The 23,332-nt window shown below is 40.2% G+C and overlaps 2 protein-coding genes across 3 annotated transcripts in view; both read right to left on the bottom strand.

The window, feature by feature from the left end:
- Positions 1-2,988: 2,988 nt before the first annotated feature.
- The window catches only part of LOC120744794 (E3 ubiquitin/ISG15 ligase TRIM25-like), a 188,961-nt gene continuing 168,617 nt past the window's right edge, over positions 2,989-23,332 (bottom strand). Inside the window, exons 1-2 of one of the 2 annotated variants that reach the window (XM_040049360.1) lie at positions 8,400-8,486; positions 2,989-7,908 (exon numbers count right to left, since the gene is read on the bottom strand). In XM_040049360.1, the coding sequence (XP_039905294.1) occupies positions 6,094-7,758 (1,665 nt within the window). In that variant the 5' untranslated portion in view covers positions 7,759-7,908; positions 8,400-8,486 and the 3' untranslated portion in view covers positions 2,989-6,093. Of the gene's footprint in view, positions 7,909-8,399; positions 8,487-23,332 lie in introns of those variants that run through there. The other variant, XM_040049361.1, reaches the window with a different exon arrangement.
- Positions 12,906-23,298, bottom strand: LOC120744774 (zinc finger protein 883-like). The gene is made up of 3 exons (XM_040049331.1): positions 22,234-23,298; positions 19,629-19,893; positions 12,906-15,682 (listed from the first exon to the last, which is right to left on the bottom strand). Exons 2-3 carry the CDS (start codon positions 19,876-19,878, stop codon positions 13,740-13,742), a joined length of 2,193 nt encoding a protein of 730 aa, XP_039905265.1. The 5' UTR covers positions 19,879-19,893; positions 22,234-23,298; the 3' UTR covers positions 12,906-13,739.

Genomic DNA, 23,332 nt, shown 5'->3' with positions numbered 1-23,332 from the left:
ACAATGATCCAGCGACGAACAGCAGTCACCTCCTGGCTTAAATACTGATCATCTTAATGAGACCCAGGTGTCCCATGTCCCGAGGGTGTTAACCCACAGTGAGTTCCGCCACGGTGAGAGAAAAGAGGAGAGAGAGAGGAAGAGAGAGAGAAACAGATAGAGGGTGCTGATCAGCGTGCAGCTGATCCGCCTGGCCGTGACATTTAGTCAGGGTGGTGCAGAGATGTTTAAAGGCACTACCAATAAGACTAACAATAAGATCAGATAACTCTTTATTGTCATTGCACAGTGATACTGATACATACATGATGATCCTTATTCTATATATATAACAGAAAGAAAGGGCAATTCTCTCCCAACCAATAAACAAAAGAAAAAGGGTTTCAACATAAAGGGCTTCTTACTCTTTTTCTAAACTGCTACCAGGTCCTCAATATGTCCAGTGTAAGCAAGTAAGTAAGCAAATGAGTAACTAAGTACTTTCAGCAAACAACAAAAGATATCAGAGTTACTACTCTCAGATCTCAAAATTTATTCATTAGCTTGTATTCAGGCCTACATAGATATGATAGACATTTTTCAAGTTGTCAATAGGGCAGCACGTTGGTTAGCACTGTTGCCGCACAGCAAGAAGGTCCTGAGTTCAATTCCACCATCAGGCCGGGGTCTTTCTGTGTGGAGTTTGCATGTTCTCCCCGTGTTTGCGTGGGTTCCCTCCGGGTACCCTGGCTTCCTCCCACCGTCCAAAGACATGCAGTTTGTGGGGATACGTTAATTGATTAATCCAAATTGCCCATAGGAGTGAATGTGAGCATGAACAGTTGTCTGTCTCTGTGTGTTGGCCCTGCGACAGACTGGCAACCTGTCCAGGGTGTACCCCGTCTCTCGCCCTATGACAGCTGGGATAGGCTCCAGTGCCCCCCGCAACCCTGAAAAGGATAAACAGAAGCAAATGGATGGATGGATGGGAGCATGCTCTACTTCCCTTTCTCCTTTTGAGATACATTGACTGTTTCAGATAAAAGAAATCAGGACTTCGCGTATTCCATAGGTTGCTTCCTTGTTTTACAAGGTTAAAGAGAAGTTAAAGAGAAGTAGCAGCAGTAAAAGCAGATGCAATACTCAGAGGCAAGTTTAAGAGATGTATTAACATGAGCTGAATGAGGAGTAGAGGACAGGGATTCATGAAGAGGATCTTCATCCAGAGGAATTCTAACAGGATACTGACACACGGAGGAGGTTCAGAGACAAAGAGCAAGGATGAGTAAACAGCACAATAACAATGTCTGGCAGCTTTTGGAAACAGAATATGATCACCAACAGTGCTGGTTTAGTTACTTTAGAAAAGTAATTTGTTACTCAGTTACTTAGTTACTTTTTGAAAACACGATACAAAACCCGAATAGGTAATAAATCAATAGACCTTTGCAAAAACTTAGTGATGTCCAATTCTACTTTTTCTGTATAATCTATCATATAAAATGTAATCAAATGAAAAAGTCTCTTTTTAAAACTTGTTTTGTTAGTTTTAATCTTTTAACTTTATGCATCAAGCAAATATTAAATTATATGCAACAATCTTTGACTTGTAGAAATTTGTTTAACACTGAAACCTATTTTCTGCATATTCCAGCATATAAAATAAAAACTTTTTCGTGTTTACACTCACTCTTTCAAATACATGCAAGTAAAACACAGCAGAAAATAAATAAAACCAAAGATTCGGTGGCACTGAGTCCTGTCGCTCTTAATTCTGTTTAGCAGGAGTGGGGTTGGTGGAGGTTTGCCCGGTGCTGCAGCAGTCATGTCAGTGGGGGGATCCGGGGGTTTCTCTGTGAATTTCACATTCCCGTGGCATCGTGCTCGGTGCTTGCTCAGAATTTTAGGGGATTTTTTCACTGTAAAAAGAAGTTTACTTCCAGAAATATGAAAGGTACGATAAGAATAATAAATACGACAACCAAACAACAATAATAATAACAGTAAAATATAAGTTAAAGTGTCAGTTACCCACTGAGTGAAAGGCCAGCGAATAAAAAGATCCAGATGGAACTTCTTTGTTTTAAACTTCATGTCATGAGAGCTGACAGACATGAGCTGAACACCTTCAACAGATGAATTGAACAGTGAAAGATGAAATGTCTGTGAAGGTTCTCAGGCATCCAGGTCATCGTAGTCAAAGGAGCTTGCAAAGAAACGCGTCTGGACTGCTTTAAGTTGCTTGAAGACGTTTCACCTCTCATCCGAGAAGCTTCTTCAGTTCTAGGGTCAAATGGTGGGGAGTCCCAGATATAAACCTAGTGGGAGTTTCCCCCCACAGAGGGACAAAAGACCCCCTGATGATCCTCTAATCGCCTGAGCCAAGGTGTGAAACTGGGTGTGGGTCCCAATCAGCCAGGGTTTTGGGTGAGCTCATTGTGAAACCTGGCCCCACCCTATCATGTGAATTCCTGAGGTCAGATGGCCCAGGATGTGAGTGGGCGTTAAGGCGTCTGGGGAGGGATCTCAAAACTGGATTATAGATGGCAGACAGTTGGTGTCGTAAACCACCGCCTCTGTTCAAAGATGGTCGCTCACAGTGGACATAGATGGCTTCTTTCACTCCTCTTTCAACTCTTTCCACTCAGGGCTATCGGGGAGGGCTGTGATTCATTCAAGGAAGGGGATGGAGACTGTATGTTCCCCTTTTCTGTCCAAATCTTTTGTAACAGATTTTTGAAAAAATTAATTCTCAATTCTCCGTTTCTACTTTATATCTGCTAAATGAAATGTTTCTGTTCCTTGCAATAATTCAAATACAGCAGATGTACAGACACATTAGTGACCGCTTCAGGAACTGAGCTGATAAAACGGCTTTTTAAACACTTGTGTATTATGCATTTGTACTCTACATTTTCAGTTTTTAGATAGAAAAACAAACCAAAAGCAGAACAAAGAACCTTCATCGGACAATAAAAGCAACACAGTGCAACACAAAATGACAAATCATAATTTCTTTTCTGAAGTTTATCTTTTGACAGTTAAACCTAATTGTAATCAAGCTCATCTCATGGATGTGACTGTAGAAAGGCCAAAACTGTATTTTACAGAGGAGGTACCGAAACCTTGTTGTCACAGTTAAATCTATGCAGCTCTTCATCTTGTACAGAAAGTATACAGGATACACAAAATGTGTAGAGTAAAAGTTCACTGTTGACAGCTACAGTCAGTAGACTCTGACTGTAGGATTGCAGACTGTCAAACTCTTTCACTGAAATCAAGCTCATGTGGAATAACTTTGTTAAAACACAAGAGTCACAACAGTCATACCGCTGACCATGACAGGACCATGACACACCGAATATGTTGTGACTCTTTTCAATAGTCAAATTAAACTTAATAGCTTTGTTTAGATTGGCCAGTATGAGAACTACCTTCCTATCCAAGCCACTTTAGTGAGCCGAGTTACTGTTAGGGTGTTAGTTCACATTTTTGTTTTATTTTCTTGAACAGCACGGGACCTAAATACAATATTAAGAGAAAAGCTATGTTTTTATTATGCAAAGCATAACAGGCACAATGTGTTCTTCCACAAGAACCTCACTCTGGCAAAGACGACAACATAGAGGACCAGCTAAATTGGTCTTTTACTGCCCTCTACTGCTTTGTATTGAATCTGTTTTTCACAGTTAAATCTTAGTGGGGGAAAAAGAGAGTTCAGAACTTTGTTTCACAGAAAAGGAGAAGGCAGCTTGAGAGTAAAAAAACAAAATATTTTGTTGTCACAGTTAAAGTCATGCAGCACTTTGTCTTGTGAAGAAAATATGTCACCCTCGGTTTAACCACACTGACAAAAAGCTGCTGTATAGATGATCAACACACAAATTTGACCACTGCAGGGCACATTAAAGCACCGCAAACTGAAAACTGATTATAATGAATTACAGTAGTCCAACCTAGAAGTAATAAATGCTTGAACTGTCATGGGTTCATGTGTTTTTTGTGGATTTATTTATATTTCTGGGGTTATCTTGGGAAGGCAGTCCTCGCTGGTCGCCCGTGTGTCTGTTTAACATGCCTTGCTGTCATATGTTCGTTGTTGTTCTCTCCCAGTCCCTCGTTTCCATCTGTGCAAGTGTGTGTGTGTGTGTGTGTGTGTGTGTGTGTTTGTTTGTGGGGCGGTGCCCAGAGTTTCCTGTAACATCAGGCCCAGAGAGTTTTTCCCTGCAGAGGAGCCAGCCGCACCTGAGGGATAATTACATGCATCTGTCAGCCTCGTCTGGAGGGCTAATTAACAGAGTAGCTGAGCTGCAGTCGATGCTGGATCGTTAAGAGAAATCAGTTATTTCCCAGCAATTGTGGGACAGTGTTTTTGGAGTTGAGAAGTGGCGTGTACTTACCAGTTGCTTGTTGTTTTCCCAGAGTGTTGTGGACACGAGTGGAGGGAGTTGAGCGCTCTGTACATAGACACCACAAGGGGGAAAGAAACTCACCAAGGACACTTGAGAAGTCACAACATGGGAGCAAGAAGCAAGCACAAGAAGCAAAAACTCACACACAGAGGATTGTTTGCTCTTGTCATCATTGTTATTCACTATAAATAAGTTCATAGTTTGCTGCACAGTCCTGTGTTTGGGTCCTGCTTCCACACCCCTTGACATGAACTCGGTTTTCAGCGTCACTCTGAGTGGCCAGAGCTTTCTGTGTCTGTGCTTTCTGTTTCCTTGCCAAATAAACTAAGGACAGATTATTTTCTTCCTGAACCTGCCAGTGTTCCCGATGTTTATTTAAATTCTGATTTTGTGAGTTTAAAGTCCAAAAAGAACTTTTTTGAACTGTATAACTGTGAAGTTGTATAACAGTTGTATGATTGTATAACTGTCAAGCTACAGTTTAGTTGTACATGTCCAATGACAAAAAAGGCTTTTCTATTCTACATTGGTGTTTCTAAACTGGTTGTGTGAGTTTGGTATAGAAAATGTGACGTGAACATTTCTGGACTAAATATGAGTGAAAGTGTTGTCCCTGAGCCTGTCATTGACTGTTCTGTCTCAATTAATTCTGAGTGTGACTTGGAACAAAATTAGAAAAGAACCTATTGACAATGTTTCTAAGGATGCTTCCCCTAAGATGGCTTCCATGCCTCCGCCTGTATCAGAGACCAAACCTGCGGGTCCCTCTCCTCCTGAGCCAGAGGCACAACCCCAGCTTGAGCCACCAAAGCCTGTCGTTTGCCTACTGCAGGGGTATCGAACTCCAGGCCTTGTGGTCCAATGTCCTGCAGGTTTTAGATATCATCCTGGGTCAACACACCTGAATCAAAGGATTAGTTCATTAATAGGTGTCTGGAGAACTTCAAGATATGTTTAGGAGGTAATTTAGACATTTAAACCAGCTGTGTTGGATCAAGGACACATCTAAAACCTGCAGGACACCAGCCCTCGAGGCCTGGAGTTTGACACCTGTGGCCTACTGAGTGCCTGCGCATCCCTGTGCATAGTGGTTGTAGTTTAGGTTATTCTGGATTTAAGCTCAGCATTGTATTTACTTGTTCAAACTATTTTAAATTGTTTTCATAGTTATTCTGGTAGCTTTAATAAATCTGGTAAAAGTAATGTTTCAGGTTTCTGCTGTAACAACTCCATTTCCTAGATTGAGAACTAATGCTTACAACTTCTTTGATAGTAAACATAATAACAAAGTCTTTTATTGCATAAAAAAGACTGAAAACAAGAAATACCTTAAAGCTTTCATGCATCTATTTATTTATTTATTGTCATATCTATTGCCATCCATTTTCTTCTACTTATCCAATTGAGACACATCAAAGAAAGGTAATTTGTCCAATGCTTAAAAATGTGGAACAAAACAAAACAAAAAATGTGTGTAACTTTACCTGTGATGAATCATTACATCAAATCTTTTTTGTTGTCAAAATCAAGTGAAGCAAAAGTTGACTTCTTTCTTTTTTATGAAGAAGAAAGTTGAAAATATGTACTTGTAACTACTACTTCAGTTAGTCATTGAGATTAGGTTCACATCTTCTCCACCATTTTTGAGTATATATATTGCACAAAATGTCAAAACAATGATTCTGTGAAAATAAAATGGAAACTATTTCAGTTTAATGATCTCTGCAGTCTCTCCAAGCCAAAGTCCAGCATAGAGCGGCTGAGTGAATGTGGTCTGGACTCTGTGGAGGAGAGTCATGGTTTTAGTGACGCTGTAGAAGGACAAAATACCTGCTCTGTGATCCAGGTACACTCCTACTCTGGAGGAACGAGGACCTGAGACAGGAGTTTCAATGTTGTTGTACCAAAATTTATAACTGTTGTTGTTACGATCTAATGCCCAAGATTTGTCATTACGTCCAAAGTTACATTCTTTCCCTTTCCCTTCTCTGCTGATATTCTTGTATGCGACTGCTACATAAACTCTTTCCCCTCTCCACTCCACCTCCCAGTAACAACATCTAGTCAAACTCTGTCTACTCAGGACCTGACACCAAAAGGTGAATCTGTCTGGATGATCAGAATAAGACTGTTGTTGTTTCACTGCTGTTACTTTTCTGTTCCCCTCTGATAATAACAGCTCTTTGTGTGCTGTGTTTGGATCCAGTGTGATTTCACATGAATATTTTAAGAATCCAGCTCTGGTCTTTGGCTCTGGTCGTGACAGTAAAACATCCACTTCAGTGACTGTCAGTGAGATGTTTGTCCATTCCTCTCTCAGAATGTCCTGTAGTTTATCTCTGACCTCTGACACAGCTGCTGTCACATCCTCAAAGTAGCTCAGAGGACGGATATTGATGCTGGATGAGTCTGTAGACTCACTGAGTGCTGACAGTGAGGGGTAGTTGTGTAGAAACTGGATGTGATCCTCTGTGTGTGAGAGCTGCTTCAGCTCAGCATCTTTCCTCTTCAGCTCAGTGATCTCCTGCTCCAGCTTCTCCTCAAGCTCTTTGACTCGACTCACTTCAGTTTCCTGCTGGGATCTGATCTGCTGCTTCACATCAGAGCTTCTTTTCTGGATGAGATGGATGAGCTCAGTGAAGATCTTCTCACTGTGCTCCACTGTTTGATCAGCAGACTGATTGATGGCCTCCACCTCCTGTTGAAGCAGCTTCACATCTTTCTCTCTGTCCTGGATTCTCTGCTGGATGTTTTGTCGACTCACCTCCAGCTCTCTCTGCCTCTCAGTCCTTTCTGCTGCAGCTGAGACTGTGTCGTGGCCTTTATGTTCATCCACAGAGCAGAGATAACAGATACTCTGCTGATCAGTACGGCAGAACATCTTCATCACCTCATCATGACGAGAGCAGATGTTCTCCTGGAGCTTCTTGGAGGGCTCCACCAGATTGTGTTTCTTTAACTGAGCTGCTACATAATGAGGCTGAAGGTGTTTCTCACAGTAAGATGCCAGACAGAATAAACAGGACTTGAAGGCTTTCATTTTTCTTCCAGTGCAGACATCACAGGCCACATCTTCAGGTCCAGCATAGCAGTGATCAGCAGGAGCAGCTTGGAGTCCAGTCTTCTTCAGCTCCTCCACTAAAACTGCTAACATGGTGTTTTTCTCCAGGACAGGCCTCGCTGTGAAAGTCCTCCGGCACTGAGGGCAGCTGTAGATTTTCTTCTTTTCCTCTTCATCCCAGAAGCTTTTAATACAGTTCATGCAGTAGCTGTGTCCACAGGGAATAGTCACCGGATTCTTCAGTAGATCCAAACAGATCGAACAAGAGAAGGTTTCCCGGTCCAGCTGAACTCCTTTCTGCGCCATTTCTCCTCTCAGTGTCAGTGATTGTGTAAGTTTCACTTCCTTATTATAGAAACTGGTCTGACCTCTGATCTGAACAACATGTGTTGCTGCTGTGAATGGGGCCTGCCAGCTCTAACACATGCTGGTTACACCCATCTTCATAATGTAGATCTAAAGGGGAGGGAACACAGAAAGATATGGACAGACAGGAGGTGCTGAGCTAGAGAGCAGGAAGAAGAGGAAGGGTTTTCATGCTGTGATTCATTCCAGAAAGCAGGAAGAGGCTCTGTGTTTAATTGTTTTCTGTTCAAACCTTTAACTAAATAATATAAATGTCAATAACTGGATGCCTCTCAATTCTTTTTGTTAATCTGCTAAATGAATAGTTTCTGTTTCTTTTAACAATTCAAATAGCAGAAATGAAAAGCTGACAGCTTGTCAGACTCAGACGGTAAACCATAGAGACAGTTTATATATACACATTTAGTCAGGGCAGTGCAGAGATGTTTAAAGGGGCGGGTGCTCACAGTCAAAAAGGGCACATAGAAGCAGGCTGAAGAACAACAACCCACATTCATCAAGAATCTAATATGGAACCGCATCACACTACATCACTGTCATCAGGTGGGCACAATGCAAAGCAAACGTAGCCTATTTTTTACCTGATGGGGTACAATGTTGCTGTTTGGGGGGTTGCTTCTGCTCTTGCTGCTGATAGTGCTGGAGGGCAGGGAGGTGTTGATCTGAGATTAAACAGTCCACAGGAGAGAGGGTAGCTGATTAAACAAGTGTTATGAGATAATAATAAAACGCAAGTATTGGTCACCGCGCTTGGAACCATAAGGCAACAAAACTGTGGGAAATAAACTAAGCTCTGCCTGTGAATCACTCTTTGCCTCTCTTCTTCCTTCCATCTCCTCATCTCATCTATCACATTCCACTTGCTGTCCATCTGAGAACGAGGCACAGTTTGCTATTGAATTAATCTATTATTTAATTATACATTTTAACAACTCTTGCACCTAATCCATAATAAAGCAATGATAGAAAAATGTTATGGAACCAAAACTTTGTGTTTATTATTGTTTTTATACTTAAAGTGTGATGTCCACATATGTGGACGCCAGGTCCTAGGAGGTTAATAATAAAGTAACACCAAATGACAAAAAAATACAAGAGAACTCAAAACACTGGGTCAACAAGACCCAGGACCATGACACTAACAATAAGATAACTCTTTATTGTCATTGCACAGTCATACTGATGCATACATAATGATCCTTATTCTATATATATATAACAGAAAGAAAGGGCAATTCTCTCCCAGCCAATAAACAAAAGAAAAAGGGTCTCAACAAAAAGGGCTTCTTACTCCTTCTGAACTGCTACCAGGTCCTCAATATGTCCAGTGTAAGTAAGCAAATGAGTAACTAAGTACTTTCAGCAAACAACAAAAGATATCAGAGTTACTACTCTCAGATCTCAAAATTTATTCATTAGCTTGTATTCAGGCCTACATAGATATGATAGACATTTTTCAAGTTGTCAATAGGGCAGCACGTTGGTTAGCACTGTTGCCGCACAGCAAGAAGGTCCTGAGTTCAATTCCACCATCAGGCCGGGGTCTTTCTGTGTGGAGTTTGCATGTTCTCCCCGTGTTTGCGTGGGTTCCCTCCGGGTACCCTGGCTTCCTCCTCCGGATACTCCGGCTTCCTCCCACCGTCCAAAGACATGCAGTTTGTGGGGATACGTTAATTGATTAATCCAAATTGCCCATAGGAGTGAATGTGAGCATGAACAGTTGTCTGTCTCTGTGTGTTGGCCCTGCGACAGACTGGCAACCTGTCCAGGGTGTACCCCGTCTCTCGCCCTATGACAGCTGGGATAGGCTCCAGTGCCCCCCGCAACCCTGAAAAGGATAAACAGAAGCAAATGGATGGATGGATGGGAGCATGCACTACTTCCCTTTCTCCTTTTGAGATACATTGACTGTTTCAGATAGAAGAAATCAGGACTTCGTGTATTCCATAGGTTGCTTCCTTGTTTTACAAGGTTAAAGAGAAGTTAAAGAGAAGTAGCAGCAGTAAAAGCAGATGCAATACTCAGAGGCAAGTTTAAGAGATGCTGTGGCCATTTTTGTTGAATGTTTATAAATCGCAATTTGTATTCATTTTTGTTTTTTCTTTAAAGTTGTAAGAATATGTGGACCTATTTTTTGTTATGTAAATTTGTAATTCATTTTATTATTGGAAAAGTTTTTGGAAAGTGATTGGTTTATTAGCTTATGGACCCTCCCATCAATCAAGGGATTAAGAGCACCCTGGAGGGGTGTGGTACAGATGTTTTTTGTTTGCCAAATTTCAGATGGGACAACAGGAGGGTTTAAAAAATGATTTTTTTTTCACCACTTTTTGAAGTTGTTAAAGCAAATTAAGTTGACTTTCATTTCATTTTAAATTGCAAGAAGTTATTTGGGGGTTGGGTTTTGTTTGTAATTTTCCACGAAATAAACACCATATAATTTTAAACAATGAAGTAAGAAATGTGTTCTAAAACAAACCTCCCGTTGCCACCCATTGTTGGCCTTTTCTTGGACTTTTTTGGTGTTTGGAACATAAAAAGGCCGTCACAAGAGATTTATTAACATGAGGTGAATGAGGAGTAGAGGACAAGGATTCATGAAGAGGAGCAATGGGCTGATAGGATGTGAAGGGATGGAGAGTGGGCAGGCAGGTGAGGTCCTTCTAAAAGTTGAGTTTATTTGGTAGAGATGTTTTCAAGGGAGCTTCATCCAGAGGAATGCTAACAGGATACTGACACACGGAGGAGGTTCAGAGTCAAAGAGCAAGGATGAGTAAACAGCACAATAACAATGTCTGGCAGCTTTTGGAAACAGAATATGATCGCCAACAGTGCTGGTTTAGTTACTTGAGAAAAGTAATTTGTTACTCAGTTACTTAGTTACTTTTTGAAAACACGATACAAAACCCGAATAGGTAATAAATCAATAGACCTTTGCAAAAACTTAGTGATGTCCAATTCTACTTTTTCTGTATAATCCATCATATAAAATGTAATCAAATGAAAAAGTCTCTTTTTAAAACTTGTTTTGTTATTTTTAATCTTTTAACTTTATGCATCAAGCAAAAATTTTATTATATGCAACAATCTTTGTCTTGTAGAAATTTGTTTTTTAACCTTTTTTCTGCATATTCCAGCATATAAAATAATTCTTTTTGTATGTTTACACTCACTCTTTCAAATACATGCAATTAAAACACAGCAGAAAATAAATAAAACCAAAGACTCAGTGGCACTGAGTCCTGTCGCTCTTAATTCTGTTGTCACCAGTTTAGCAGGAGTGGGGTTGGTGGAGGTTTGCCCGGTGCTGCAGCGGTCATGTCAGTGGGGGGATCCAGGGGTTTCTCTGTGGATTTCACATTCCCGTGGCATCGTGCTCGGTGCTTGCTCAGAATTTAAGGGGGGTTTTTTTGATGTAAAAAGAAGTTTACTTCCAGAAATATGAAAGGTACGATAAGAATAATAAACACGACAAACAAACAACAATAATGATGAGATGATGAGATAGCCTTTATTTGTCAGTTGCAGGTCTTTTGCCCACAACCGCCTAACAATACAATAATAACAATAAAATATAAGTTAAAGTGTCAGTTATCCACTGATTCAAAGGCCAGCGAATAAAAATACGTTTTTAATCTGGATTTAAAAGATCTTCAAATAAAATGAACTTTGCAATTGTATAACGTGTTCTAGGTTTTCATCCCTTTCTCATGCCACTATGAATATTTGCATTTTAATTTTAGTTTACGTGGGATAAGTGAAGACTTCGTTTTAGGAATTTCCACCAGTCAAGAAAGCCTAGTGAGTTGTTATCAGGGGACAAATTGTTTGTTATGTTCAGCTCCAGCCTTGAGACCATAGCAGGCACCGATATAGTAGCCGCATGAAATAATGGTGGTGTTCTTTCTTTAGTGCAAACCACTGCATGACAATTTTACAGTCTGTCTAATGTCCATCACTGGTTCCTCACCATTCCCACTGGAGAGCCGTGAGCCTCTCCACGATGTTATCCAGCTACACCGAGATGTTATCCAGTTTGCTCATAGAGCACGAGTGTTCACGACAGCCGTGAGCCTCTCCAAGATGTTGTCAGATGTTGTCAGAGTCTCAGTACTCACAGCAGCCACAAGCTTCTCCAAGATGTCATCCGGGCTGCGTCTAATGAGCCCATTCTGAGAAGCCACGGCTCACTCCATCGTTCCAATCAACATAGCGGGCAGCCTTGTGGGAATTTGAACAGCCGTTTCCGCTTTCTTTATTCTTCGATAAGCCAGGGCCAAGCCAGCGCCTATCAGCAAGAACCCTGTTATCATGGTTCCAAAAAGGTAGATGTCTTCAATGTCCTCGGTCGACAGTCCCACCAGGCACACAACCCTCCAGTCCTTCCACCCGTCCATCATGTATCCGGCAGAGAACGTCCCTCCAGGACACACGGTCTCTCCCGAACCTAGGCTTCTCGTCGAGAAGAGGGTATCAATTGCATTCAGGGGCCAGTTGATCAAATCCATAATTCCTCTTTTAGGTTTTAGAGAACAGACTGTGAGACTCTTCCAGGGTAGAGAGAGAGAAGTAGACAAGACTAGACAGAGACATGAGAAAGCCAAGCAGGAAAGATAAAGGAAGGGAGAAAGTGCGACCGCCTTCATCAAGAGCCAGAGAAGTTACTTGTCATGTGTTGTTTGTCATGTGTTTCTATGGTGTAATAACAGCCATGTGCTTTTTTGTGCTGAGGTGATTTTTTCTGCTCTCAAACTGTTCTCCCATTAGGAGCTCAGTCTGGGTGGAGTTTTTTCTCCTCTCACCTCATGTTTGTTTAATTTTGTTGTTCTTTCCTATCAGCCTACCTCTCTAACCTGCCTCCCCAATGTGATGTATGTCTAAAGCATGTTTGGTCAGAAGGTTCCTTGTAAGTGCGAATGCGCCAACTAGCATGCTGCCTGCTGTAAACCATAATTTCCTTCGGGATTAATAAAGTATATCTGATTCTGTTAGTGGGGATAGGTTAATTGATTAATCTAAATTGCCCATAGGTGTGAATCTGTGAGTGAATGTGAGTGCGAATGGTTGCTGTGTCTCTATGTGTTAGCCCTGTGACAGACTGGCAATCTGTCCAGGGTGTACCCCGCCTCTCACCCTATAACAGCTGGGGTAGGCTCCAGCGCCCCCCGCAACCCTGGAAAGGAAAGGCGGAAGGAAATGGATGGATGATTCTGATTCTGAAGAAATAAATAACCACAAAAACCTTTAAATATCTCTTTATTTACCATTTAAGAACACATAACCCATACTCATTTACAACAGAACTAAACAATAAATAACAATATAGGCATAACATTTCCCCTGAAGTTCAGCATGGCAAAACAAAGTGATTTCAAGTCCACCATGACATAATTATTGGTTTTTAATAATAAAATAATAATTATTACAATTGTAATATTGTAAACAACAGACATTTACAATTGATGTCACATGTACAACACTAGAACAACTGGAAAATATGAGTTCAGATAAATACAGGGATTTAAATAACTCAGAGATTCATCAATATATCATGGAAATGAGGTAATAATTTAAATAAACAATTCTCAAAGCTCTTGGATAACAGTTTAGCTCACAAGTTGAATAGATTAGTATATGCTGTAATATTGCATGCTGTAACTCATGTTTGATTCCTACCTGATTCCCTTTGCTGCGCCTATTTTTCTATTCACTTGTCATGCGCTCCCTATTGTCTTCACTATGCTATCTGATAAACATGAAAGTGCCCCAAAGAATTCTGTCTTTAAGTGTTCTTGACAGAAACTATACCATAGATAAGAATGGGGTCTTTTCCCTCAGGTCTTGCAGTGATTTCACTTCTCACCTGTGTGAGAAACAAACTCGTGACAGTAGCTCTCCCACATTTTGTAAGAGTGAAACTTTCAACCAGTATGAATTCTCATGTGTCTTTTCAACTGTGTCGTGTAACGAAATCTTTTCTCACAGCTGTTACAAGAATATGGTTTCTCCCCTGTATGAATTCTCATATGAGTTTTCAAATTCACCATATGACTGAATCCTTTCCCACAGGTGCCACAATAATGTGGCTTCTCACCTGTATGGAATCTAGTGTGAGATTTTAATGCTGATAAGTTACTAAATCCTTTCCCACAAGTGGTGCAAGAATGTGGTTTCTCTCCTGTGTGACTTTGCATGTGACGTTCCAATGTTGATTTCTGACTAAATCTTTTGCCACAGGCACTGCACGAATAGGGCTTCTCACCTGTGTGAGTTCTCATGTGAGTTCTCAAGTTCATCATATGTCTGAATCTTTTACCACATGTGCTACAAGAATGTGGCTTCTCACCTGTGTGAATTTGCATATGACGTTCCAATGTTGATTTCTGACTAAATCTTTTGCCGCAGGTACTACAAGAATAGGGCTTCTCACCTGTGTGAGTTCTCATGTGAGTTTTCAAGTTCATCATATGACTGAATCTTTTCCCACAAGTATCACAAGAATGTGGCTTCTCACCTGTGTGGAATCTAGTGTGAGATTTTAATGCTGAGAAGTCACTAAAACCTTTCCCACAAGTGCTACAGGAATAGGGCTTCTCACCTGTGTGAGTTCTCATGTGAGTTTTCAAGTTCATTCTATAACTGAATTGTTTTCCACAGGTGTTACAAGAATATGGTTTCTCCCCTGTGTGAATTCTCATATGAGTTTTCAAATTTACCATGTGACTGAATCCTTTCCCACAGGTGCCACAAGAATGTGGCTTCTCACCTGTGTGAAATCTAGTGTGAGATTTTAATGCTGATAAGTTACAAAAACTTTTCCCACAAATGGTACAAGAATGTGGCTTCTCACCTGTGTGAATTCGCATGTGACGTTCCAATGTTGATTTATGACTGAATCTTTTGCCACAGGTACTACAAGAATAGGGTTTCTCACCTGTGTGAGTTCTCATGTGAGTTTTCAAGTTCATCATATGTCTGAATCCTTTCCCACAAGTATCACAAGAATGCGGCTTCTCACCTGTGTGGAATCTCATGTGAGTTTTGAATGCTGAGAAGTTACTAAAATCTTTCCCACAAGTGCTACAGGAATAGGGCTTCTCACCTGTGTGAGTTCTCATGTGAGTTTTCAAGTTTATCATGTGACTGAATTGTTTTCCACAAGCGCCACAGGAATAGGGCTTCTCACCTGTGTGACATCTAATGTGAGTTTTCAAGTTTATCGTTTGCCGGAATCTTTTTCCACAGATGCTACAAAAATATGGCCTTTCACCTGTGTGAATTTTCATGTGTCTCTTCAAACTTGACAACTCACTAAATCTTTTATCACAGGTGGTACAAGAATAAGGTTTCTCACCTGTGTGCACTTTCAAATGTCTAGTGAGGCTGTATTTATCGCGAAAGGTTTTACCACAAGTGTTGCATTTTACACAATTTTTATTTTTAATAGATTTACACTGACTCTCTGATACTGGAGAGATGTGTATTATATTACTGTGACTATCGTTTCCGTTATGTCTCATTTTCTTCAGCTCCCAATTTCTAGCCGATCCCAGGTCCACATGGTGACCTTCTTTCCAATCACGCATGTTTGGTTCATAAGAGTTAAGAGAAAGAAGCTGGTTCCTGTTTGGTTCTAGTTTATTGAGGTCACTATGCTCATAAAAAGGAATCACCATAAACGTATCAGTTTCCTGCTTCAGTAGAAACTGTTCTGCCTCCTGACTGTTGCGGATTTCCCGCTGTTCCTCTTTAATCTGTGGAGGATCTGGGTGCTCCTGGTCCAGGCTGAAGTTCTTCTCCTGGTTACAGATCTGTTGGTCTGTCAGAACCTCCTCCTTGTTACGCTCAACTTGGTGAATCAGATCTGATGGGACAAATGGGAAAAATGTGTTTATGAAAGAAAAGTGTAATTCCAAAATTTGAACAATTAATTTTTGCACTGATATAAATGACTGGAGTTCTGACACTCTTATTAGAAAAGCTCAATATTTGTTAAATGGCAGAGTTTTTAAACATCCAGAGTTTTTCATATAACATTTTACAGAATTTTCAGTTATTTTTAAGTACATATGTTTAAATACAAACATCAATTAAATTACAAAACAGAAACTGAATTAACACACCTAATGTAAAATAAAATGAAAAATCTAAAATTGTCAGTAACCATAAATTTTTATTTTTACCTTCCTAACTTTAACATAATTTTAATATACCGTCTTTTGTTCGAGTTTAACAGTATAAATACGATTCTAAAATTTAATGCAAGAAGTGTATAACATCACTTAGAATTAGAATTGTTTTATAATGTAAAACATATTATTACTGTGTGTTGTGTATTTTCTAGCAGTTCTTTCATGGGTGGGTGGGGGGCAATGTTCCCTCTAATTTTTCATGTGTCTGAGCAAACACACAAACTCCCTGAGTGGTCCCTTGGACCACTGTGAGCGACATTAGATGTGTGCACTGTGGTCACGCCAGCATCGAATCCATCCAAGTTTCATGGTTTATTAAATTACAGCATTTACATTTATGTTAGACTACTTTTAATTAACTGCTTTAGCTCACTTACAATGAAAATTTAAAAAAATCTTGTTCATGACCTGTGTAGTATGCAGTGTAGGGACTAACACGTTATTAAGTAACGCGTTACAGTAACTACGTTATTATTGTGGTAACGAGCACGGTAACTAGTTATTATGCCAAAATCAGGAACGTGTTAATCGTTACTGGGATTTAGATAGGATCGTTATTCGTTACTTCTTGCGGTGGCTATCGCAGAGCTTCCACTGATTCAGTAACATTAGCAAGTGGTGGAGGCCAGCAGGTGGATGAGGGAAGGGGGAGGCAGGAGGAGCAAAGACCCGAGGCGGCCGCCGGTCCAAGTGTCAGGTGAACTGAACTTCAGGTAAGAAGTTATGACCTGAAGTCTATCTGGGTCAGATATAAACCAAGTTAAGGTACAGTTTATTTTCGTTATGCGGACTTTTTCGTACTGGGTACTAGCTAGCATGATGGAGTTTCTATACAGCTGGATGGTGCTATGTTACTGATGTTGAACTTTATTTTGTTCATAAGGTTAGTTATTAGAGTTGCCAACCATCCCCTAAAAACACGGAATCGTCTCCGATAAAATATTACGCGTTTCGTATTGAGGTGAAAAGGAACGCAGCTTGTCCAGTACTTCAGCTACAATGAAAAAGACACAAAGCTGGAGTTTTTCTGTGTCTTTGCTGCACAGCTGCCTCTTCTTCTCTCATTCTCTCTCCCTCTCCTGTTCCTACTTCAATCATTAAACTGATCAATGATCAGCTGATCGGCTTTTCTCTCTTGGTTGTTTATCGCCCACTTTGCGCCAGAAAGAAGAAACCAGCGGATGTCGCGTTAAACAACAGCAGCACGTTTAAGCTTGATCAGCTGTTGTTAGAATTTATTTAATATTAATTTCTAGTATCAGCTGATGTTTGCTGGAGCCACAGCTGTAAAGCTGCTGGTCATGATGTCGGTTTGGTTATCTGGTGAGCAGTGTTGGTCAAGTTACTTGAAAAAAGTAATCAGTAACTAATTACTGATTACTCCCCCCAAAAAGTAATCCCATTACTTTACTGATTACTTATTTTCAAAAGTAATTAATTACTTAGTTACTTAGTTACTTTTTAAAAACACGATTTACAACCTGAAGAGGTGATAAAGCGATAGATCTTTCAGCCCAATTCTACTTTTTCTGCATAATCCATCATACAAAATGTAATCAAATGGAAAAGTCTCTTTTTTTTTTAACTTGTTTTATCAGTTTTAATCTTTTAACTTTATGCATCAAGCAAAAATTTAATTATATGCAACATTCTCTGACTTGAATAAATTAGTTTAACATTTAAACCTATTTTCTGCACATTCCAGCACATAAAATAAAATATTTTTTGTGTTTACACTCAGTCTTTCAAATAGATGCAAGTAAAACACAGCAGTAAATAAATAAAGTCAAAGACTCAGCGGTCCTGTTGCTCTATTTTCACCTGTAAAGCAGAACTGGGGGTAGGCGGAGGTTTACCCTGGTGCAGGTGTGCTGCGGTCAGTTGAAGAATCCGCGAGTTTCTCTGTGAGTTTCCCATTACGTCATAGCGCACTCGGTGCTTGCTTGGAAGTTTAGGGGTTTTTTTCGCTGTAAAAAGAAGTTTTCTTCCCACGCACGATGGACGCTAATGTTTTTGTCACTTTTTATGGAATCAAACTCAAAATAAGGTCAGTACTTCCAAGCTTTAAACGCTGCACGCTCATACTCTCTCCCACAATCGATATGTGATCCATTGTTGATCTGCACACAGCTGTTGTCACCAACGGCGCACTCGCTTACGTCACTGTCGTGAGACATTCTCGCAAAAAAATCACGGTTTTAGTAACGCAGTAACGCAGCGTTCCTATGGGAAAGTAACGGTAATCTAATTACAGATTTTGCAATAGTAATCCCTTACTTTACTCGTTACTTGAAAAAAGTAATCAGATTACTGCCCATCTCTGCTGGTGAGAGGGAAACATGAAGATGAAACCAGGAGATGTCCTTACTGAATCATCAGAGCTGAACAGGTGATGGAGAAACAGGTTTACCTTTTAGGTGATATGAATGAGTTGAAGGGAAGTTATGAACTGTTTCTGAGAGACAAATAACACCAGGATCATTTTTTTACGTAGCTGACAGCTGGTAACTGTGCAGGGGAAAGGGCTAGCAAAGTTTTGCCAGGGGGGCCAAGTAGGGCATTAACAGGGAGAGGGGGGCACAAAATAGTACTTTTCTTTCTTATTCTCATTTAAAATGTCTAGCTTTTAAAAAAATAATTATCTGAATCTTACAACAAACAATTGATAGATTGATGCATATATACCATCAAGACAGTGTACATCACTGTCACAACAGTGTTTGTTTTCATTCAACGGCTTTATGATTTTTCCTATAATAGCGGGCCGGTCTCTAGTCAAAATGCCCGGGACGATTTTTTGTCCCAGTCCAGCCCTGTATGCAGCTCATCTGCAGTCTGGTGTTACCTACATCTTCCTATTTGGAAGGCAGAATTTCCGAGTTCTGAGTACAATCGAAAGCACCACGACTGCAGTTTTCGTGTTGGATGTAAAAAGCGCACATGACGTTGTGACGTAGGCTAGAATCATGGCGGCGGTCAACGACGGTCCAGGCATGGGATTTCTCTCATGGAAATGTGCACATTGTCTTTTCCTTTCTATTGGTAGGTGGCACAATGCATTTGTAATGCACAAGTAAGCAAGCTAGAAGACTGGCAATCTTGCTGGGTATCCAGTTACGGAAGCAACACACTAACAAGAGAATTCTGAGTAAAACCAAAGTTACTTTCCCTAGTAACTAGTTACTTTGAAAGTAACTGAGTTACTTTTGATAGAAGTAACTAGTAATGTAACTAAGTTACTAATTTAAAGTAACTTACCCAACACTGGTAGTATGTTAACACTACTGGAAGTAAAAATAACTGAACTCCAATTTTGAAAACAAAAATTTCTTCTTTTTTTCTTTATTTTTTAATTTTTTAATTTATAAAGCTCTGACTTGTATTATAAGTATGAGTCTGTGGTCTGGGAGAGAGTCCTGTAACTGTAAATGTTGGGCAATTAATTATAGTTACTTCTTCAAAAAAGTAACTGAGTTATGCAAACAACAAAGTTTTTGCAGCTGTTTACCTAAAAATGCAGCCAAGACGGTTTTTTAAATAAACATTTCAAACTATTTACAGAACAATCAGGTGTTTCGTGTGTGTGTGTGTGTGTGTAGAGAGAGTGTTTTTACATACCTGTGCTCTCTGGGTTTATTTCCGGTTTCCAGATGGTATCCAGCAGTTTGCGCCGCTCTTCCCCAGTCCAGACAATGATGCCTTCGGCCTCCTGTTTCACTACAAGTTGTTCTCCCTCATGATTAATGCAGAGTTCATCCTGTTCCTCTTTAATCTGTGGAGGCTCTGGGTCCTCCTGGTCCAGACTGGAATTCCTCCCCTTGTTGAAGTCCTGACAATCATCCAGACCCTCCTCTTCCTCACACTTCATCTTGTCTTAGGAAGTCTTGAGGAACAGTGGGACACAAGAAAATTGTTACTAATGTGATAGCAGGAAAATACACTTGTGAGCAAATAGAATCTAGCAGCGCTGTACACTGTGAGCATGTTGCTCACATTTGTTAGTAAAACTGAAAGTGTGTTTCAGGAACACCGTGTGAGTGCTAAATGGTAAATGGACTGATACTTATATAACGCTTTTCTACTCTCCTGGAGCACTCAAAGGGCTGACTGCAGGTTTACCCAACCTTATAACCAGTACATCTGCACAATGACTGAAACCAGTGAATGAACGGCGAGCAGTGAGGTCAGTTCCTTGATTTAATATGCAGATTGTAATGACCATTGATCAATAACCACTGATCAAAGACTCCTTGAAGAGGTAATTTACATGAAAAGGAAAAGACAATCTCTGAATCGAGGAGGGGAGCCTATGGGTAAATCTTTCACCATCTTACAGTGCTGTGAGCGCAGCCATTATTGGTACTCATGGCCATTGATCCATGGTCTTTGATCAAATTTGCATATTAATGAAAAAAGAAATTGACCTCACAGCCCATGTTTCTAAGTAGATCAATCTAAATCCCAATTTTTTAATAAATCTTATGGCAAAGTTACTTCAGTGGGCATTCTGTGTACATGCCCAGGGACCCACAGACAGCTGGGGGGCCCATAAAAGAGGCAAATGAAAAAACAAAAACAAAACCCAGCATACACATATGCATAAACACACACACACATATACATATATATGGCCACAAATCAATAGACATTGATCACAGACCTCCTTGACTCCCCAAGGAGGAGGAGTACCTGTGAAAAGGGAAAGACAATCAATTGAGGAGGGGGCCTAATGATCCATCTTTCACCATCTTACAATGCTGCGAGTGCAGCTCTCTGTAAATTGTATGTGAATGGATCAATGACCATTGATCAATGGTCTTTGATCAGTGGTCATGACAACTTGCACATTAATGATCGTCTTGATCATTAAACTGACCTCACAGCCCATCGTTCATTCTGTGGGCTCGTTTCAAGTCCTTGTGCAAATGTACTGTTTATAAGGTTGGGGAAACCTGCAGTCAGCTGAGACTGAAGAAGTCACTTGATGAGTGATGAAACATTTCTACCACTGAGAACACTACGTCCAGATGACCACAATCTTTTGGGGATTTTAATACCTGGATGATTTAGTATGCATCAAGACAGTAAAAAGATGCTAAATTGTTATTAACATTTGCAACTGGGAAGATATGTGCTATTTAGCCAACTTCTGGTCTTACGGCGACCCCTAGTGGACATTGTAAAATATTGCTGTGTCTGAGTAGATGATGTGTTCTGATTGTTGCTTAGTTATCTTTGACTCTGCTAATTATAGTATTACCTGTTTCTGTTTCCAGACAACCATGCTTATAGTCACCTATACTGCATCTGCCACAATTATAAGTGCATATCTGGCTGTATCACAGTTGGATTTATCATGGCAAGCCCTGCTGTAACCAGTTCTTCTGTGAAGCTTCATTAAAGACGGTGAACTAAACTCCTGGACTGCTGAAGTCTTTCTGACCGAAGACTTAGGCCAGACTTGTATACCCAGCACTTCCAGTATATATATATATTCTACACTGTCACAACCACCACATGGCCTGCTGCACCTCACAGAAACAATAATAAAACATAATAATATAAATGTATAAACATCTTCTATCCTTATTAAAAAAAATAATAACAACAATTATTGAAAAACATTTTTATGTTTTTATCATTTTTTCTTCTTATATCAGATGCCTTATAGCTTTATAACTACATTAGCTGTATTCATATGAAACTGTATTCATTTCTACACACTGTTACTTTGCAGGACAGTGCTCTTCTTTTACAGCTATTCTGTGTGAGGGTGGGTTTAAAAAAACGATTTTAATATGAATAATGAGTTATCGATTCATTAAATCCTGATTTAATTTGATCAGTTTTTAAATGTAAAAGTATTTTTGCCAGAAACGCCGGAATCTCGACTTAAAGCTCACAAAACAATTTCAACCGTCAGTCGGCTAAAACAGCAAACGATTAAAGGGCAGGTAACCGCAAAAAGACGTAAACACAAAACACAAAACCCGACGGCACGGACACGCCGTCCGGTGAAAACCTGCCAGGTTTGTCACTCTCGGACCAAAATACACAGAACCGGCTTCTGTCTCCTGGATGTTAATACTAAAGGTTTGCTGTTTAAAGATAGAGAAGAAGTCCTTGTTAGTCTGTTAGCCAAAACTGAGCTCTGATCAGTCCTATATGGTGCTATATGTTATTCCTGTGTTCGTTCACTGAGACCATCACCAGTTGTACATACCTGTAATGTGAGACTTTATCTCAGATTTCCAGCTGATATCCAGCAGTCTGTGCTGACTGATCTCCTCATACCGGACGATCCTGTCCTAACCTCTGAGATTTCTTGAGCTGCAGCAGTCACCTCCTCTCAGACACACAACGGGACAGAGCAGCGTCGGTTCCTTCTTCTTCTTTTTATTGTTTAATGGCTGTTGGCAAACAGCACAATGGCGCATTACCGCCACCAACTGGTGTGGAGTGTAGACCGAAATGTTATTTTAAAAAAAATGAAATCCTCCCAAAACCAACGAGTCTGCCTTAAGAATCAAAATAGGGTCTGATAACTTTCACTTCTCGAGTTCGTACGAAACAAATCAATCATGTCGAGTTTCACTTTCATATCACCAACCTGATCAATTTTTCTTTCACCATCATATGTCTGACATTGCATTACGCATCATTTCCGTTCTTCCTCTTCTCCTTTTAAATTTTCGTCAGATCGGCTGCATTAAAAGCATATTGTTGCCCTTCTCAGGACATCCGTGGAGGTATTCATGAATTTTGGCACAGCTGTGAACAAACTAAGCTGAAGTGCTTTAACCTCCTCTGCATCCCTGTTGATAGAAGTGCAAGGTACAACTGCATCGAAGCGTCATTAATGGGTCAGTGATTTAGTCTGGAGCTGTATCATCTAATATTTCCTTCAGCTTCAGCACAGAGTGTTAACAGAACAAGGCTTTTGATGAGAACAAAGAGCAGGGACAGTAACAGGAAACAGCATAGTTTAACACAAACAGTAAAAACCTAATAAAATGGTGACAAAGAGACATTTTTTGGTTCTTGCTTGTCTGCAGCACCTGCAGCATGTTTAAAATGATCTGGTTGTTTTTGCACGCATTTTGGTTAGCATGAAGTTCATGTGGAGCTCAGTGTGTTTGATTTTATATAAACCGATACTTCAGTGTGGGCTCCTTTCTTTACAGCTGTCAATAAAACAGCAATACTTTTACTGCTGTGATGAAAATGAAACATCTGTGTGAGGCAGGTGAGGCAAAGCATCAGGACTACATTAAGAAAAGCATTATTTTTTTAATATTATTACTGTCAAACCACTGCCTTGT

Source organism: Simochromis diagramma, unplaced genomic scaffold, assembly GCF_900408965.1.
Source record: "Simochromis diagramma unplaced genomic scaffold, fSimDia1.1 OVJJ01000355.1, whole genome shotgun sequence".
Taxonomy (NCBI): domain Eukaryota; kingdom Metazoa; phylum Chordata; class Actinopteri; order Cichliformes; family Cichlidae; genus Simochromis; species Simochromis diagramma.
This window is presented reverse-complemented; position numbering and strand designations above follow the sequence as displayed.

Bases quoted from the DNA above. Each gene is read 5' to 3' on its own strand.
- LOC120744774 (XM_040049331.1), bottom strand. From the start codon at position 19,878: ATGAAGTGTGAGGAAGAGGAGGGTCTGGATGATTGTCAGGACTTCAAC. The intron at 15,683-19,628 runs GTATGTAAAAAC...TTGTCCCATCAG, and splicing joins AATAAACCCAGAGAGCACAG to ATCTGATTCACCAAGTTGAG.